The sequence below is a fragment of the Macaca mulatta genome, chromosome 13 (assembly GCF_049350105.2).
Source record: "Macaca mulatta isolate MMU2019108-1 chromosome 13, T2T-MMU8v2.0, whole genome shotgun sequence".
Lineage (NCBI taxonomy): Eukaryota > Metazoa > Chordata > Mammalia > Primates > Cercopithecidae > Macaca > Macaca mulatta.
Genome location: NC_133418.1, coordinates 76,975,054 through 76,995,184, shown reverse-complemented (window position 1 = coordinate 76,995,184; position 20,131 = coordinate 76,975,054). Strand labels below are relative to the sequence as shown.

At 39.5% G+C, this 20,131-nt stretch overlaps 1 protein-coding gene across 5 annotated transcripts in view; it reads right to left on the bottom strand.

Annotated features, from left to right (window-relative positions):
- The window catches only part of FBXO11 (F-box protein 11), a 102,707-nt gene that overhangs the window by 8,164 nt on the left and 74,412 nt on the right, over positions 1 to 20,131 (bottom strand). For all 5 annotated transcript variants that reach the window (XM_077958604.1, NM_001265781.2, XM_077958605.1 and 2 more), the window contains exons 7-16: positions 19,972 to 20,104; positions 18,034 to 18,140; positions 17,839 to 17,950; positions 17,641 to 17,747; positions 17,422 to 17,559; positions 8,554 to 8,771; positions 7,626 to 7,711; positions 6,069 to 6,163; positions 4,371 to 4,493; positions 4,195 to 4,280 (exon numbers count right to left, since the gene is read on the bottom strand). In XM_077958604.1, coding sequence (XP_077814730.1) covers positions 4,195 to 4,280; positions 4,371 to 4,493; positions 6,069 to 6,163; positions 7,626 to 7,711; positions 8,554 to 8,771; positions 17,422 to 17,559; positions 17,641 to 17,747; positions 17,839 to 17,950; positions 18,034 to 18,140; positions 19,972 to 20,104 — 1,205 coding nt within the window. The remainder of the gene's footprint in view (positions 1 to 4,194; positions 4,281 to 4,370; positions 4,494 to 6,068; positions 6,164 to 7,625; positions 7,712 to 8,553; positions 8,772 to 17,421; positions 17,560 to 17,640; positions 17,748 to 17,838; positions 17,951 to 18,033; positions 18,141 to 19,971; positions 20,105 to 20,131) is intronic.

Sequence of the window (20,131 nt, the reverse complement as noted above, 5' to 3'; positions counted from 1 at the left end):
TATATTTAGGTTTGATGAATGAACAGCCATGCAGAAATGTGACTGGACACAAAGGATCTGGCCTAACGGTGATGGATGGAGTGGGGAAACCCAGCAAAGTCACTCTGTACAATTCCCCTTCCCCTGGGTATGGGGCAGGACCCCCTTGGGAATGAGGATCTTCCAGGGAGAAAGGAAAGAGTGACCTTGCTAGGTTTTATGGCTGGCTTTGAGAGAAAAGAATTCTAGTTTCTAAGACCTGCTTTGGGGAAAAAGAATTCTGGCTTCTGGGACTCAATTTGGGGGAGAAAAGGGGGCAGGAACCAGGAGGGAAGGACAAAGACCTGGCTTCTGAGGCCTTCCAGTCTCCTCTGGGTCAGAGTAGTCTGTATGCCAAGGTGCCATACTTCGGGGTTTAATGAGCCCTGACAGCAGGTCCTTGCAGATTTCACAGGTAACTTGTGATCCAAGTAACTGGCTTTCAGTCCCCCAATTTCAGAGAACTTTAGCAAAGCCTGGCTGAAATTGGCCAAGTGTTAGAAGAACCTCTTCAAAGCTGAAATTCATCGAGTTCTTCAGCTGAGGGCGTTAAGAATCCCAGATTAAGGTTAGCAAGAGTTAGAAGTTCTGGAGTTTTCCCTGCACGCCCCAGCTCTTGAGCATCAACAGGCCAGAAGCTCACAATATCTGATCCTCCTGTGGCTCAGCAGGGATGTGTTTTAGAGCAGCATGTTCAGAATGAAACTGGCGCACTTAGTCGAGCCTCGAGGACCTTTTGAAGTCATGCATGGCCCATGCTGGCCTCATGGGAACACAGGTGCTCCAGCACCCGATGTGTTCAGGACTAGGTGGGGGGGAAACTTCAGCCCTGAAAACATCCCCCTGCTGTCTAGACCAGCCTGCCCCATGGCCAGGGGTGGTGAGAACCCTGGCCACCCCTTGGGTTGCACCCCTGCCAGTACTAGAACTTAGCCCTTTCTGGGCAGAAAAGCTCAACATTTAGCTCAGGGCATAACTGGAATTTTTTTTTTTTTTTTTTTTTTTTTTTTGAGACAGGGTCTCACTCAGTCATCCAGGCTGAAGCACAGTGGTATGATCATAGCTCACTGCAGCCTCGACTTCCTGGGCTCAAGCAATCCTCCCACCTCAGCCTTCTGGGTAGCTGGGACCACAGGTGCATGCCATCATGCCTAGCTAATTTTTTCTATCTTTTACAGAGACAGGGTTTCACTATGTTGTGCAGGCTGGTCTTGAACTCCTGGCCTCAGGTGATCCTTCCACCTCAGCCTCCCAAAATGCTTGGATTACAGCACTTTTTCAGATCTCCTCCCAGGAATCATGAATGTTCTTAATGAAATCTGGAATGGTGAATCCAGAGGTTTTCAATTTACTTTGCCCAGATTCATCAGAGGAATCACTATTTATGGCAACTACTGCTTTCTAAAAATAATTTCTTATATAAAAAGACTTAAAAATTGAAATTACTCCTTGATCCATGGACTGTGGGATGGATGCTGTATTAGCAGGCATGAAAATGACATTAATCTAATCTCCTTGTACATCTGCATCAGAATTCTTGGGTTACTGGGTGCATTGTCAATGAGCAGTAATATTTTGAAGTATTTTTTTCTGAGCACTAGGTCTCAATAGTGGACTTAACATATTCAGTAAACTGTACTGTAAATTCATGTGCTATCATCCATGATTTGTTGTTTCCTTTATGATATGTTTTGTGGACTTAACATATTCAGTAAACTGTACTGTAAATTCATGTGCTATCATCCATGATTTGTTGTTTCCTTTATGATATGTTTTGTGGACTTAACATATTCAGTAAACTGTACTGTAAATTCATGTGCTATCATCCATGATTTGTTGTTCCCTTTATAGAGCACAGGCAGAGTCGATTTAGCATCATTCTTAAGGGCCCTAGGGTTTTCAGAATGGTAAATGAGCACTACTGGCAACTTAAAGTCATCAGCTGAACCAATCCTTAACAAGAGATCGGCGTGCCCTTTGAAGTCAGGCATTGACTTCTCCCCTCTAGCTATGAACGTCCTGGATGTTTCTTCTTCCAATATAAAGCTATTGAGTTTACACTGAAATCTGTTTAGTGTAGCCACCTTCAACAATGATCTTAGCTATATCTTCTGGGATAACTTTCTGTAGCTTCTATCTCAGCATTTGCTGCTTCACCTTGCACTTAGTTTTTTTTCTTAAACCTCACGAATCAACCTCTGCTAGCTTAAAACTTTTCTTCTGCAGCTTCTTCACTTCTTTCAGCCTTCGTAGAACTGAAGAGAGTTGGGGCCTTGCTCTGTATTAGGAATTGGCTTAAGGGAATATTGTGGCTGGTTTGATCTTCTATCCAGATCACTAAAACATTCTCCATATCAGCATAAGTCAATTTTTTTGTTGTTTTATTATTTTGCTTTGAACCCTGAGAAACTAAGCCAATAAGGTTGTTTTGCTTTGCTTTCTTATCATTCGTGTGTTTACTGGAATAGCATTTTTTTTTTTTTTTTTTTGAGAAGGAGTCTCGCTCTGTCGCCCAGGCTGGAGTGCAGTGGCGCGATCTCGGCTCACTGCAAGCTCCGCCTCCCGGGTTTACGCCATTCTCCTGCCTCAGCCTCCCGAGTAGCTGGGACTACAGGCGCCCACAACCGCGCCCGGCTAATTTTTTGTATTTTTAGTAGAGACGGGGTTTCACCGTGGTCTCGATCTCCTGACCTTGTGATCCGCCCGCCTCGGCCTCCCAAAGTGCTGGGATTACAGGCGTGAGCCACCGCGCCCGGCTGGAATAGCATTTTTAATTTTTTTCTAGGACTTTTCCTTTGCATTCACAACTTAGCTAACTGGACAAGAGGCCTAGCTTTTGGCCTATTCAGGCTTTTGACATACTTTCCTCACTAACCGTAATCATTTCTAGCTTTTGATTTAAAGAGAGAGATATGCAACTCTTCCTTTCACTTCAACACTTATAGAGGCCATTTTAGGATTACTAATTGGCCTAATTTCGATACTGTTGTGTCTCAAGGCAATAGGGAAGCCTGAGGAGAGGGACAGAGACAGGAATGGCTGCTTGGTGGAACAGTCAGAACACACACAACATTTACAGATTAAGTTTGTTGTCCTGGGCTCAGTTAACGGCATCCCAAAACAATCACAATAGTAACATCAAAGATCACTGATCAGGGTGGGTGCGATGGCTCACACCTGTGATCCCAGCACTTTGGGAGGCCGAGGCGGGCGAATCACCTGAGGTCGGGAGTTTGAGATCAGCCTGACCAATGTGGAAACCCTGTCTCTACTAAAAATACAAAGTCAACCGGGCATGGTGGCGCATGCCTGTAATCCAAGCCACTTGGAAGGCTGAGGCAGGAGAAGGAGAATCACTTGAACCCAGGAGGTGGAGGTTGCGGTAAGCTGAGATCGTGCCATTGCACTCCAAGCCTGAGCAACAAGAGTGAAACTCAATCTCAAAAAAAAAAAAAAAAAAAAATCACTGAATCACTGATCAGAAATCACCATAGACATATAATGATAATGAAAAAATCTGAAGTACTCTAAGAATTATAAAAATGAGACAGAGAGGGAGCAGATATGCTGCTGGAAAAAAATGTCACTGAGAGATCTGCTCAACACAGGGTTGCCACAAACCTTCAATTTGTAACAAAACAAAACAAAACAAAACAAAAAAAACCAAACACAGTATCTGTGAAGCACAATAAACTGTAAAGTGTAATAAACAGAGGTATGCCAGTATATGATCATTAGGACTGTTAGAGTTCCAAAAACTTAAAATATTAGAAGCTTATCAAAAACTATTAATTTTAAAGAAATACCATAAATCAGAAGCTTCAGTTTATTGAGTGCCAATGATATGCCAGGCATAATGCACAAGTATGTTAATACAGACTTCCACTCTCGAAGTATGAAGGATTATATTGGCAGCTGATGTGACTCTTACAGTGGAAAGCGGAACGGTGCAAGTGAGCTCTTATGGCCCATGTACCACTGGCTTCTGTCCTCACCTAGACCAAGGAAAGCTACATTCTGACAATTTAAGTCAAGATTATTTTAAGAATGTGAATATATATATATATAAAAAACAGGGGGATAAAGATTGGGCATTAAACAATAAGCAAATTTTTTCTCACACCCTACATACTCCTAATTCCCTCCCAAAAGAAAGCCAAATGTGAAAACATTTACCTTATCTGAACCCCTGAATACATGTGATTATAGATATCATTGTCTTCTAGCACTCCGTGTCCATTGTCATAAAAATAAACACCAACCTAAAATTAAAAAAAAAAAAAAAGCTTTTTCAAGGGACAATTATTTACAAAACAATATATTTCCCATCCAAGAGCCCAGGCTAATCCTACCTGCTTGCCACTATGTATCCGGTTTCTTCTCAGTACTGGAGTGCTGCCAGTTGTCACCCAGACTCCAGCCAGAGTGTTACTATAAACTTCATTCTCTTCTATTACTCCTTGTCCCTTTTCATGCTAAATAAAAGTTACACTGGTTATAATACATATCTTCTATAAGCAAGGTGTTTATAGCCTGTTACCCCCTTTATAGACAGTTAAAAAAATTTCCATTTTTGTTTTTTCATCTGAGTAAGGAGGTAATGGCAACATTCTTTTTTTTTTTTTTTGAGAGGGAGTCTCGCTCTGTCGCCCAGGCTGGAGTGCAGTGGCGCGATCTTGGCTCACTGCAACCTTCGCCTCCCGGGTTCAAGCAATTCTCTGCCTCAGCCTCCTGAGTAGCTAGGATTACAGGCGCCTGCCACCACGCCCAGCTAATTTTTGTATTTTTAGTAGAGCCGGTGTTTCACCATCTTGGCCAGGGTGGTCTTGAACTCCTGACCTCGTGATCCACCCGCCTCAGCCTCCCAAAGTGGTGGGTGTGAGCCACCGTGCCCGGCCAACATTCTTTTTATGTAGCCTCTACCTGAGTTTTAAGCTTTCAAAAATTTTATACTGTGCTTTAAGTGGTTTTATACTTTTAATATCACAGTAAGAGCAGTAGCAGCATTCAATTTTCTTTTTTTTTTTTTTTTTTTTGAGACGGAGTCTGGCTCTGTCACCCAGGCTGGAGTGCAGTGGCGCGATCTCGGCTCACTGCAAGCTCTGCCTCCCGGGTTCACGCCATTCTCCTGCCTCAGCCTCCCGAGTAGCTGGGACTACAGGCGCCCGCCACCTCGCCCGGCTAGTTTTTTGTATTTTTTAGTAGAGACGGGGTTTCACCGTGTTAGCCAGGATGGTCTCGATCTCCTGACCTCGTGATCCGCCCGTCTCGGCCTCCCAAAGTGCTGGGATTACAGGCTTGAGCCACCGCGCCCGGCTCAATTTTCTTTAGCAAAATAAATTCACCCTAGGATGTGTAACTAACGACCTCTCATTTAGTAATAAACAGTTACTTCAAACATATTTCTGGTGAAATCAATTCAAAATTATATGGCTTCATATTCACAAAATTTTTACTTTTAGCAAATAATTGAGGACATGTGCATCTCTATAACCGTAAATGAAAATTAAAAGTCATGCCTTGCATAACATAAGGACCTTTTTGAAATTTCCTACATTTTCTTACTTGAATCACTTGCAAAAGTTTAGATACCATGAGCAAAGATGATTAATACACAGGTTTCAAAATTCTGAAAGTTAATTACATTTTAACATAAATTTAAATGAAAAAAGTGGCAGAACTTCAGAGACTCATACAGTAGTCATACTCGTAAAATTCTGGTGTAACAAATATAATAGACTGCAAATGAATTGCTGCTGAGGTTATCCCATATTGCCAATAATACAGACTTTAATAAAAAGGTGTATCTCTTATGCCTAAATTTAGTCAGCTGCTGATTAAATTTTACATAATTCAACACGAACTATAAAATCAGAAGTCATTAAGATACTGGCAGGGAGAACAAGAATGTTATTTACCGTTTAACATTAATGACAGTCATGAATTCATACTTCAAAAGTTGAATATGGCCTATCTAAAAGCTTAAAGAGAAACCCTTTATCTCCCTGGTTTTGATGCATGAGTTTATAGAACCATATACATTAACTTACCACATAAATCCCACCATGCTGGCCATCATGAATTTTGTTATGCCGAACAATTGGACAACTGTTTGTCCTAATTTGTATTCCTGCTAATGCATTGCCTATTTAAAAATAAAAGTTACAATGTCAACATTTGTGAGCCTGGGGAATACAGTAAGGGTTTTACATTAGGTAGTGGTTAAAATTCTTACACTAGGATTTTAGTGACCATTACAAGACAATATTAAGAGAACTAGTAGTGTAAATAATGCAGAGAGCTGCAGGCAGTATAGCATAGTGGAGACTCTGGAGCCGAGCTGACACATTTCGAATCTCAGGAATTCTACTTCCTGTGTGATCCTGAATAAGTAATTTAACCTCTTTGTGCCTCTGTATACTGATCAGTAAGTATCTTTGTGCCTCTGTATCATGATCAATATTTAATGGTATCTACCTCACAGTGTTGATGTGAATATATGAGTTAACTCAGTTTAAGATGCTCAGCAGAGCGCCTGACACTTAGTAAAGCTTTATGTAAATATTAACCAGGTTACTGTTACCAGAAGCGAAAGCCCAGGCACATATTGGTGTCAGACACACAGATATCTACTGATTGTTTGCTGATTTAATGTTCCTAAAACTTTAAAGAGGAATACACATTTTCTTTCTTTAATTAGTACAAAGTATATTAAACTACCACAGAAATAATTTATTAACTATTAAACAACAGAGTGAAACTATGGAAACTGCAGATACACCTTGGGACTAAGGTCTAATTTATATTTTCATCCCTGGTATCTGGCATAGTGCCTGTGAATAAATATCACAGAATAATCTTTATTAAGAATTTAGGCTGGGCGTGGTGGCTTATACCTGTAATCCCAGCAATCTGGGAGGCTGACGCTGAAACAGGCAGATCACTTGAGGCCAGGAGTTCGAGACCAGCCTGGTCAACATGGCAAAACCCATCTCTATTAAAAAGGCAAAATTGAGCCGGGCATGGTAGCATGCACCTGTAATCCCAGCTACTCTGGAGGCTGAGGCATGAGAATCGCTTGAACTTGGGAGGCAGAGGTTGCCGTGAGCCAAGATTGCATTGCTGCACTCCAGCCTAGGCAACAGAGTGAGATTCTGTCTCAACAACAACAACAACATAAATAAATAAATAAATAAATGGCAGTGCATGAGACTCACACCTGCAATCCCAGAATTTTGGGAGATCAAGGCGGGAAGATCACCTGAGGCCGGGAGTTCAAGACCAGCCCAGGCAACATGGCAAGACCCGGCCTCCACAAATAAATGAGTGGGGCTTGGTAGCACATGCCTATAGTCCTAGCTACCAGGGAGGCTGAGGCAGGAAGGTCGCTTTGAGCCCAGAAGTCTGAGGCTGCTGTGAGCCACGTTTGTGCTACTGTGCTCCAGTCTGCACAAGAGAGTAAGACCTCATCTCTTTAAAAAAAAAAAAAAAAATTAAAGAAGCTGGATCAGTGCTTCCACTTGGGTAGTTTCAAAATGTTCCATCATTTTGCTAATATCAAGAAGACATACCAATCTAAGTTTTATAGAACAAAACCATACGCTTACCATAAATGTCATTTCCTTCAATAAGGCCTCGTCCATCACCAAAGATGTAAACTCCTCCTTGATTTCCATTAAATATAGAATTTCCCCTATAATTATGTGAAATAATAAAAAAGAAGACATCTATTCAGCCAAACTTACTTGTTTTATATAATTGTAAAGGCCCCTCATGGTCATATAACAAATTATACAACTTCTAAGGCCTCAATTTCTTAGTTATTTCTAAGGCCTAAGACTTTGGAAAAGTCAAACTACTATTTGAAAGAACGTATGTGGCATTCTTAAAAATTCCCCTCAAAACAGCTAATACATTCAAAATAATTTTTTAGCTGATCTAGAAACATTTGATGAATATTAACAAAATGGAAATCCCAAAATCTAACTTCCATAAAGCCAGTGGAAAATAAAATTTGACAAAAATAATTCATAGTGTTTGATTAAATTATAATAGCTCTGGTTCTACAATTCTGGCTTATTAAGGGAAAATGACAGCTTGCATTTTTGACTTTTTGATAATTTTAGTCTTTTTGGCCAAGAATCTTTGAGATATTTTTCCTGAGTTATTCTATTTGCTAACTATCAGAAAAAAAGATAAAGTCCTTCAAGCTCCATGGGGAGGTAATAGCCCTATTTATTCATCTATAATGCAGTTTGATGAATTTAAAATAAAAATCACAGCATTTGCATTTTTCATAAAATAATATCACATATGGCTTATATCACTAAAACAAAAGCAAAAACAAAAAACACTAAAAAATAAATCTGCAATAGCTATGGCTCATTCAGATGCACAGACTTTTACTAGGAAAATCTATTTTATAGTAGTCAGATGTCTAACAAAAACTTTCAAGAGTTAAAGCTCAGTATCTTGACTTTTAAGACAAACCTTGAAGTGAAAAAGTAATTTTCACCCATAATTATATGTAAATACCTTATTGTTGGGTCGCTATTTGAGGTAATCCATACACCTGCAAAGTTGTTTGCATAGATTTTATTCTCTATGAATTGTCCTCTTCCTTTTTCATGGACATATATTCCTCCAGTCTGTCCATGGTGAATTTCACATCGAACCACTGTGGGGTTAGCATAGGCTTTTACTTCAAAGCCTGCTATCCTATTTCTGTGTATGTTGCAACTTTCAAAGTAACCCTGAAAAATACAGAAATTAAATCTGCAGGTAAAGGCTACTTTACAAAAAAAGAAATGCCATTTAAAAAACATTTCAATGCATACCTAAAAATTATTAGAAACATTTAAGGCTGGGCGTGGTGACTCACGCCTGTAAACCAGCACTTTGGGAGCCCGAGGAAGGTGGATCACCTGAGGTCAGGAGAAGACCAGCCTGGCCAACATGGTGAAACCCCGTCTCTACTAAAAATACAAAAATTAGCTGGGTGTGGTGGCTCACACCTGTCATCCCAGCTACCTGGGAGGCTGAGGCAGGAGAACTGCTTGAACCCGGGAGTCAGAGGTTGCAGTGAGCTGAGACTGCGCCACCACACTCCAGCCTGGGTGATAAGAGCGACACTCCGTCTCAAAAAAAAAAAAAAAAGTTTAAGAGTAAGAATAAAAAACAGGTACATACACTAAGCTTCAAGTAATAATCATGGAAAGAAAAAGAGTTAAAATTTTTTTTTTTTTTTTAACAGACATGGTCTCATTCTGTTGTCTGGGCTGGAGTACAGCAGCACAATCATAGCTCATACAGCCTCAAACTCCTGGACGCAAGCAATCCTCCCGCCTCAGCCTCCTGAGTAGCTAGGACTATAGAAAGGCACACACCACCATGCCTGGCTAATGATTTAAATGTTTTAGCAAAACAAAGAACTATACATCCTCACTAATAAGTCCAAGTACACTCAAAGGCATGAAGAAAAAACAGCAAAAGATCTATTCAATAAATGTAGATGAATACTATTAACTAGTAAGTATATATCCTTCAACAAAAGGTTAAAGTCATTAAGAATATAAACCCTGGCTCCCTTAAAAATGTCCCAACAAGTCAGCTTCTAAAAGTTGTGGCTGGGCCTCCCAGCACTTTGGAAGGTCGATCAGGGAGGACTGCTTGAGCCTAGAAGCTCAAGACCAGCCTGGGTAACATAGTGAGATGTCGTGTCTACAGAAAAAATGAAAAACAAAATACAGGTGTGGTGGCATGTGCCTATAGGCCTAGTTATTCGGGAGGCTGAGGTGGGAGGATTGTTTGAGCCTGGCAGGTTGAGGCTGCAGTGAGCTGTAATCACACCATCACACTCCCGCCTGGGCGAGAGTCTCAAAAATAAATAAAGGTTGACCAAAGAACACAGAGTCCTACAATAAGAGCAATTTAAAAAAAAATTGCACCTTAGCCCAATAATAGAGAACTGGCTAAATACAATGTTTTTGAAGACTTATGTTCATCCTATACAAGTTAAATGAAAAGAACAAGTTTTAAAGTAGTATACATTATGTATAATCTCAATTTTGTTTAAAGGAAATTTGAAGGATGGAACAAAAATGTGAGATGATTATGAGTGGTGGAATTATGGATACTTTCTTCATACTTTGAATTTCTTAAATTTCCTATATAATGTACATGTTTTACTTTTATAATGATAATGGAAGTTACCATAATTCTGATATCCTAAGGCCGAAGACTCAATGCAGACTGTATTAAGAAAAAACTGAATGTGCTTAATCTCTTTCCTCTTTAAAATCCCTTTAGCACTAAGTATTTTTCTAATGTTACTTTCATGTATTGACTTATATTATTTCTATATTTATATATGTCCATTTCTACCCCATCGTAAGCTCCTGTCTGGACTATTCTAACTTCTGGAGCATGTATGTAAGACTTTACACACAGTAAGTACTCAAACAGGATTTGATGAATTTTTTGCCAAATTTAGTAGAGGTTAAAAAGGTGATATTCTGAATACTCTAGTATACTACATGTTTAACTCTTCAAGAAAACAGGCCTCTAAGAATAACATACAGAAGTAGTTTTCAGATTTCATTTTCTAATAAAGAACAAATTATCTATAAATTATCTCTCTACATTTGAATTATAATCTTATTCTTTTTATAAAACAAATCAGGGGCTATATATAAGATAGCACCTTCAAATATAAAACTTCTTCTTTGATTTCATACAGAATAAAAGTGAATACACACTGGGTGTATAAATACACTGTCATGGCAAAACTGACCATCAAAAAAACAAAAAGAGGCTAGACAAAGAGACCTTAATATTAGATTAGGATTATTAACCATTTCAGATGTTTTCACCCATGAGGAGAGGAGGGAGCACAATTAGTTTAACTCTTAGTTTCTCTCTGCCAGGAGTTGAATGACACATCTGGTGGATTTTTTTGTTTGTTTTTTTGTTTTTTAGACACAGGTTCTCACTTTGTTGCCTGGGTTGGAGTGCAAGGGTGCAATCACTCACTGAAGCCTTAACCTCCCGGGCTCAAACGATCCTCCCCACTCAACCTCCCAAGCAGATAAGACCACAGGTGCATGGCACCAAGCCTGGTCAATTTTTGTGTTTTTAGTAGAGATGGAGTTTCATCATGTTGCCCAGGCTGGTCTCAAACTTTCAGCCTCAAGCAATCCTCCCACCTTGGCCTCTCAAAGTGCTGGGATTACAGGTGTGAGCCACCATGCCAGGCTGACAAATCTGAGTGGTAAACTTTTACAGCGCTGCAAGCAAAATGTGGTTATCTCTGAGTGCAGTGATCCAGCAAAAAAAAAAAAATTGATATACACTGACTAAACAGTATTCAAATGCAAGGGATAATCTTTTTGTTTTCTTTAGGTTTTGATTTTTCATAGTTAAGAGACTCAACTAGATGCACAAGTTTTTTAAGGCAAATAGCAGCCCTCTCCCTCATTTCCTTTATCCAGAGGCCCCCACTTTTAATTCTTTTAGCTGATTCTTTTGATTCACCTCTATCTTATTAAGTAACACACTGTGTTACCAAATCTTGACTTCCCAGTTTTAGGTGTTATCCACTGACTTCTATTATGGAGAGTAGAATTTAGCTCTCCTACCTCTCTATCCCCCACAATATATACTCACACACTGTATCCTTTGAGTGTAGCTGTACCTTAATTTTGGTTAGATTAGCGTGCTATTCAGAGTTGAGCCATAAAATATGACTAGATATTCTTTGCTGCACAATTTTTTAGGTTTTTTTTCTCCTTTGCTCAGCTTTCTAGCTATCCTAAACTTGCTGTCAGTTGTCCAAATCACTTCTCTTTTTATTTTCTTGAGACAGAGTCTCACTCTGTTGCCCAGGATGGAGTGCAGTGGCCCACTCTTAGCTCACTGCAACCTCTGCCTCCCGAGTTCAAGCAATTCTCCTGCATCACCTCCTGTAAATCACCTCTTAAAACATTTACATTTATATTAGGCTTACCAATTTATCTTCCTGAACAGCTTTACTAGACCTTTAACCTGCTCCAATCTGGTTGGCTGCCCTGGTTACAGGCATGCAGTCATTTACCACATTGTATTAATAATTTAGGTTAAGGATTAAAAATGTCACCTAATTCTATCAAATATGGAGTTTATAATCTGTATCTTTTGTTTCAGAGTAACTTTTAAGAAAACAAAGCAGCAAAAAGTTATCTTTTCTCAATGACCTTAAAATGAGAAGCCTCTACATTGCCACAACTATGATTTTACCACCTTTAGAAATGACAAAGATTGATTGACTTATAGTTTTATAATTTTGCAAGGAAACTTATCTTTATTATGGATTCAGTTAATGTAATTTTGTTTCAAGATTTTTTTATTTTTTTGGGGGGGTGGGTGGGGACGGAGTCTCTCTCTGTCACCCAGGCTAGAGTGCAGTGGTGCAATCTTGGCTCACTGCAACCTGTGCCTCCTGGGTTCAAGTGATTCTCCTGCCTCAGTCTCCCGAGGAGCTGGGACTTCAGGTGTGAGCCACCACGCCCAGCTAATGTTTGTATTTTTAGTAGAGATGGGGTTTCACTATGTTGGCCAGGCTGGTCTGGAATTCCTGACCTCAAGTGATCTGCTTCCCTCGGCTTCCTGAAGTGCTGGGATAACAGGCATGAGCCACTGAGCTGGGCCTGCTTCAAGATGTATTTTAATAAAATGCAACCATTTTGTTAAGAGATACCTCTAGTGCAAAATAATTCAATAATACAGAACTGTAAGAAATTAGAATTTTTTTTTTTTTTGAGGTGGCGTTTCACTGTCTCCCAGGCTGGAGTGCAGTGGTGTGATATTGGCTCACTGCAACCTCCAAATCCCAGGTTCAAGCAATTCTCATGCCTCAGCCTCCAAAGTAGCTGGGATCACAGGCGGGTGCCACCATACCCAGCTAATTTTTGTATTTTTAGTAGAGATGGGGTTTTGCCATTTTGGCCAGGCTAGTCTCGAACTCCTGGCCTCAAGTGATCCACCTGCCTCGGCCTCCCAAAGCGCTGGGATTACAGAGCTACCAAGCCCGGCCGAAAATTTTTTTTTAAGAAGACAGGAATCTCCCTGTCACCCAAGCTGGAGCAATCACAGCTCATTACAACCTTGAACTCCTGGGCTCAATCAATCCTCTTGCCTCAACCTTCCAAGTAGCTAGGACTATAGGTGTGTGCCACCATGCCCAGCCAATTTTTGTAACATTTCTTTAGTAGAGACAGGGTCTGTCTCAAACTCTTGGGCTCATGCATCCTCCTGCCTCGACCTCCCAAAGTGCTGGCATTACAGGTGTGAGCCACTGTGCCCAGCCTCTGCTTTGTCTTTTAATGCAAACCACAAAAGTTCCAACATGTATAAATTTTTTGAAGTAAAACATTCTTTATTAAATATGACAAAGTAGGCCAGGCACGGTGGATCTCTTGAGGTCAGGAGTTCTAGACCATCCTGGCCAACATGGTGAAACCCCATCTCTACTAAAAATACAAAAGTTAGCTGTGCGTGGTGGCAGGCATCTGTAATCCCACCTACTCGGGAGACTGAGGCATGAGAATTGCCTGAAGCCTGGAAGGTGGAGGTTACAGTGAGCCACGATTGCACCACTGCACACCAGCCTGGGCGACAGAGTGAGACTCTGTCTCAAAAAAAAAAGACAAAATAAAAGGCATTCAAGAGTTTCACAAGAAACTCTCCAGATTAAAAAAAGAGAAAAATGCTATCTTCATTGAAATAAACTTCCACAACTCTAATCTATAAAAACACTTACCAAATACTGTGAAATCTGTGTAAGAGGAGGGTGCTGTGAGCTAACCAATGTTAGTACCTTAGACTTTCAGTGAAGTATAGTTTTCCCCAAGTAACTAAAGGCTATAATAAGCTTAGCTTATTATTATCTTCTAAAGTGATGAAATCCAATGGCATGAATATGCCATGTATTTTTTTATTTTTTGGACAGAGTCTCACTCCTCTGTCGCCCAGGGTGGAGTGCAGTGGCATGATGTTGGCTCACTGCAACCTCTGCCTCCCACCTCCCCACTTCAAGTGATTCTCCTACCTCAACCTCCCGAGAAGCTGGGATTACAGGCACATGCCACCACGAGGCAGTGTTTCACTGTGTTAGCCAAGCTGGTCTTGAATTCCTGGGCTGAAGTGATCTGCCTACCTTGTCCTCCCAAAGCGTTAGGATTACAGGCGTGACCCACCGCACCCAGCCTCAAAAAATTTTATAGCCATTTGGCACTGCTATGACACTTCATTCATTCATTCATTCATTCATTCATTCATTTTTTGAGACAGAGTCTTGCTCTGTCACCCAGGCTGGAGTGCAGTGGTGCGATCTCGGCTCACTGCAACCTCTGCCTCCTGGATTCAAGTGATTCTCTTGCCTTAGCCTCTTGAGTAGCTGGGACTAGAGACATGCACCAACACGCTTGGCTAATTTATGTATTTTTAGTAGACACAGGGTTTCACCATATTGGCCAGGCTGTTCTTGAATTCCTGACCTCAGGTGATCCACCTGCTCAGCCTCCCAAAGCGCTGGGATTACAGGCATGAGCCACCACGCCTGGCCTGCTATGACATTTTAATCTTATTTTACAAAAGTAACAACTCTGCATTGAATTGAATATTAAACAAACAAAAAACAACTGGAGAACTGTGAACATTAACACAAAATTTGATGATATTAAGGAATTATTCCTAATTATTGAGGAGTGAATTAGCATTATGGTTATGGGAAAGAAAAAAAAACCACCCATCTTTGAAAGACATATGGTAAAATATTTACAAGAGATGATGAAGTCTGGTATTTACTTCAAAATAAACCAGAGTGTAAAGAAGGTTGTAAGACACATGAGGTATAGATTAAACAAAACTGGCCATGAAATGATAGTTGTTGAAGGCAGACAATAGGTACCTGGAGAGTCATTATATTATTCTCTCTACTTTGGTGTATGTTAGAAAAATTTCATTAAAAAATGTAAAAATTAAAGGCAAGACCCACACTGGAACCAAAATAACAATAGAAAAACAAACTACAGGGACGTGGTAAGGAACACGGATTTGAGGAACTCACACAACACTGAACAGAACAGAACATAGCAATATAAATAACAAGAAAGATAGCTAAGTTTCTAAAGAAAGGAACATATGGAACAGAAAAATAGTAAAACAATACGACATCAACAAAAGCCAAAATATGGATACTGAGGTAGAAGAGCAATCTTTCAAGCAAAGAAGAAAGAATAAAACCCAGTGTGATCTCAGAGTTCTCAGCCATGCTCAATGCTAGAATAGAAAAATGTCTACAGAATCGTGAGGGAAAGAAATAAACTCAGCTAAGTTAAAACGCAATGGATAGTGATTCTCACATGGCAAGAATTCAAGCTATAATATCCATAAGCCTTTCTTTAAAAAAAAAAAAAAAAAAAGACTGGATGACAAAACCTAGCCATACCAAGAATGAGTCAAAATTTTAAAATTCAAGCATGGAGAAACCATGATAAAATAACAAATGATAAATAAATACAGAATAAATATAGACCAATAACTGTAGGAATGCAAATGTTTTAAACCTTTGCAAAATAAAAATAAAAATGATGGGGTGGGGATAGGCTGAAATACTTTATAAATCTTAAAATTTATAAATCTCATTAATCCTTAATGGAAATATCTACCTATAGCATTGCCTAGACTTATTTTTAAAAATGCTGTAATATTTACAAGCCCAAATCTATTCTTTAAAATCGTATAGGAGCATGTGTGTGATGAGGAGTAACTTACTATGGTGAATTTTAATAAGGGACCATCCATCACCAGAGGTCTTTCAAAAATGATGAACTTGGCCAAGCGTGGTGGCTCACGCCTGAAATCCCATGCAATGGCACACATCTTAACATCTTGGCTCACTGCAACCTCTGCCTCCTGGGCTCAAGCGATCCTCCAGTCTCAGCCCCCCAAGTAGCTGGGACTACAGGTGTGAGCTACCATGCCCAGATTTTTGTATTTTTTTTGTACAGAAGGAGTTTCACCATGTTGTCCAGGCTGGTTTTGAACTCCTGAGCCCAAGCGATCCAACTGCCTTGTCCTCCCAAAGTGCTGGGATCACAGGTGTGAACCACTGCACCCAGCCACGGTCTAGTTTATTTCAAAAAAGAATTCTGCATTGGCCAGATGCGGCAGCTCATGCCTGTAATCCCAGGACTTTGGGAGGCTGAGGCAGGTGAATCACTTGAGGCCAGGGGTTCAAGATCAGCCTGACCAACATGGTGAAACCCTGTTTCTACTAAAAATACAAAATTAGGCAGATGTGGTGGTGCATGCCTGTAATCCCAGCTACTTGGGAGGCTGAGAGAGGAGAATTGCTTGAACCAGGAGGTGGAGGTTGCAATGAGCTGAGATCACAACACTGCACTCTAGCCTGGGCAACAAGGGTGAAACTCCGTCTCAAAAAAACCAAAAAGAACAAACAATGAAAATAAAAAATTTTCTTTGTCGTTGAAAATTTGTATATATGAATCCAACATTCCTAGGATTGCTTAATGTTGTATAATAGGCAACAAAACCTCACCATAATCCTATTTGCCACAATGCTACGACCCTCTCTCCCATCTCGGACTCCTCAACAGAAAATTTTACTAATGCTGTATTAGGACTTGACAATTACCTCAAGGAAAATTTGACATTAAATGAAAAAAAAATCTGAATAGACATTCAAAACATTATTTTGAAATGGTGATCTCAAGCTCAAAAAGTCATGTCTCTAGAAAATTATGTAAAACTATATAGTAATATTTAAAACACAGTATACTCCACAAGGATGCCTAATGAAACTGCTGCATAACGTTTTTAAAACTGATATTTTATCATTATATCTCCTATTAAAGTTCTGCCAGTTTAAAAATTTTCAAGAGGAATTAAATGAAAAGCAAAATAACAATGAAACCATTGTATCTCAAAGTATACCCTACAAACTGTGTTAGATTCACTTATGGTGCTTATTAAAAATACATATTCTAGGCCCCATCCTTGGAAATTTTGATTTATTAAATCTGAGAATACAGGAATTTTCATTAAAACAGAAAGCTTTTGGGTGACTTTTATGCACACACATTTGAGAACTAACGGGTTATACCTTACTCCCCTCAAAGATCACATATATTGCCTAAGAACGCTACCACCTCTACATGGATATGTTTGATGCATAAATTTACAGAGTAAATGTTGCATATTGATTTTAAAATATAATGCTGAAATTGCTTTTAAACCTATACGCCTCAATTCAGATAATTTGGTGATGAGAAAATAATGCTGAAACATACTTGAAATTTAACGGATGCAGAAGTCGGTTTTTCTATTAAAAATAAGTGTTCTTACCATGCCATGATCAAATGTGAACACACCAACATCACGTCCATGATGAATATGATTCCGTCTAATAATTGGGTTTCCATGATTTTTAACCCAAATCCCAGCTAATGCATTATTGGAAATTTCATTATCCTCATATATTCCCTACAACAAGTAATCAGAAACAAACGTCAATAGAGCTTTTAAAAAAATTTTTTTAAAAAACCCCACAAAATTGAAAAATACCTGTGCATGATCTGTTATATACAGTCCAACATTTTCACAGTCGCTGATGTTACAGTGCTTGATAGTGGGACATGCTCCTTGACCACTAACACATACTGCAGAACCAACTGTAGAAAAATTATTTATTTATTTAAATACCTACTGGGCAACAATACAGTGACTCCAAATTTTATTGTAAAAGATAAAGAAAACACTAACCTGTACATGTACTTCGGATGATACAGTGATCAATAATAGGGCTACAATTTACCGTAATCTCTAAGCAGTGGTGTGCATTGTGGTGTTGTGCAGATTTGTCATCAGGGTTAAACTGAAAAGTAAACATTTTTTTTGAAATAAACAATTACTGCCTTTATGATTTCAACGTGTATTTTAAATCTTAACATTTCTTACCCTTATTGTCATATATCCAACATAAGCATCTTCAGAGCCTTCCATAAAAACGAAGGTTGAATCTCTAGTGTTTTCAATTATAACTTTGTCTGCCACTTTCCCAGGTGCTGTGGAGAAGATATTTTAAGCATATTACCTTTATTCGATTTCAACAGATGGGTATCTTTATGGAGGGAGAACTTACTAAAAACATTAGTACTGAGTAGTACGACTAATATTCACTATCAGTTAACTATGTTTCATCATCAGCCTTTGCTATATTCAAATCCATGCACAGTAATACTTCTAATAACATTTAACTATAAATACTACGAATATAAAATGCAATGACATATTAAAAAATGGTTTCTTGTGGAAACAAAAACAAAAAATGGTTTCTTGTGGAAACCATTCTGTTTCTAGCAGCAGCACTGGAAACAGAAGCTCAAGAAGAGAAGAGACCTCTATTTAAATTTATTTCCAACAGTGGCCTCTATTTAGAAAGTAATAAAATCACCAGACAAAAATTTGCTCTACTCTGTCCTCCCCATCTTCATGAGGAGATAGAGGAAGAAAGCAAAAGAGGCTGTAAATGCAAATTTCACTAGCAAATAATAATTAGTAGCTATCTTAAAATGTTCTATGTACTGTATCCTCAAAAAAAAAAAAACACAAATCTTCAAATGACTCAGTGTTCGACAGATATTACATTTATTCTTAGAAACTTGACCATAAATAGCTTTGAAATAGTACAAAAGTATTTAAAAATTATATTTCAGTTCCTTTAAAAACATAGCAATAAAAATATTAGCATCTTTCTTTGTAATTCTCCTGCCTCAGCCTCCAGAGTAGCTGGGATTATAGGTGCACACCACCACACCTGGCTAATTTTTTTGTATTTTTAGTAGAGATGGGGTTTCACCATGTTGGCCAGGCCAGTCTTCAACTCCTGACCTCAAGTGGTCCACCCACCTCAGCCTTCCAAAGTGCTGGGATTACAGGTGTGAGCCACCGCACCCAGCCACATCTTTAATTTTCTTTTTTTTTTTTTGAGACGGAGTCTCGCTGTGTCTCCCAGGCTGGAGTGCAGTGGTGTGATCTCGGCTCACTGCAAGCTCCGCCTCCCGGGTTCACGCCATTCTCCCGCCTCAGCCTCCCAAGTAGCTGAGACTACAGGCGCCCGCCACCACGCCCGGCTAGTTTTTTTTTTGTATTTTTAGTAGAGACGGGGTTTCACCATGTTAGCCAGGATAGTCTCGATCTCCTGACCTCGTGATCCACCCGCCTCGGCCTCCCAAAGTGCTGGGATTACAGGCTTGAGCCACCGCGCCCGGCCTAATTTTCAAATAAAAGATGAAAAAACTATTTTTTTTTTGTTTAATGAACAACTGAAGGCAACTGAAGAAAGTACTAACATCAGGAAACATATATGGCCGGGCACAGTGGCTCATGCCTGTTATCTCAGCACTTCGGGAGACCCAGGTGGGCAGATCACTTGAGGCCAGGAGTTTGAGACCAGTCTGGCCAACATGGTGAAACCCTGTCTCTGCTAAAAATACAAAAATTATCCAGGCATGGTGGTGTACGCCTATAATCCCAGCTACTTGAGAGGCTGAGGCATAAGAATTGCTTGAACCCAGGAGGCAGAGGTTGCAGTGAACTGAGGTTGTGCCACTGCACTCTAGTCTGGGTGACACAGCTAGACTCTGTATCAAAAAAAAAAAAAAAAGGGGGGGGGCAGGGGAGGGAGGTGAAGAAAGAAATTTATATACAGCTATAATTTCTGAACTCTTATGTTTTCATTTCCTTCACTTAAAATATGTGTGATATCTTCATTCCTACTTTACCAGCAGGATATTATAAAGGTTCAACTGGATTTTAAGTCACTAGCATTTTTAAAATCCTATCACATAAATGAGTAAAATATTAAAATTTTAATGACAATGCACTTCAAAATACCTGCACCAATCATGGTGATTGGAGATTCAATATATATCCATTCATCAGTATATATTCCAGAATGAACAAAGATAAGTCCATCAAAATGAGCCTCTTGTACCCCACCAAGGGCATCTTCAATAGTATCATAATACTAGAAAAAAATAAATGTGTCAGTACA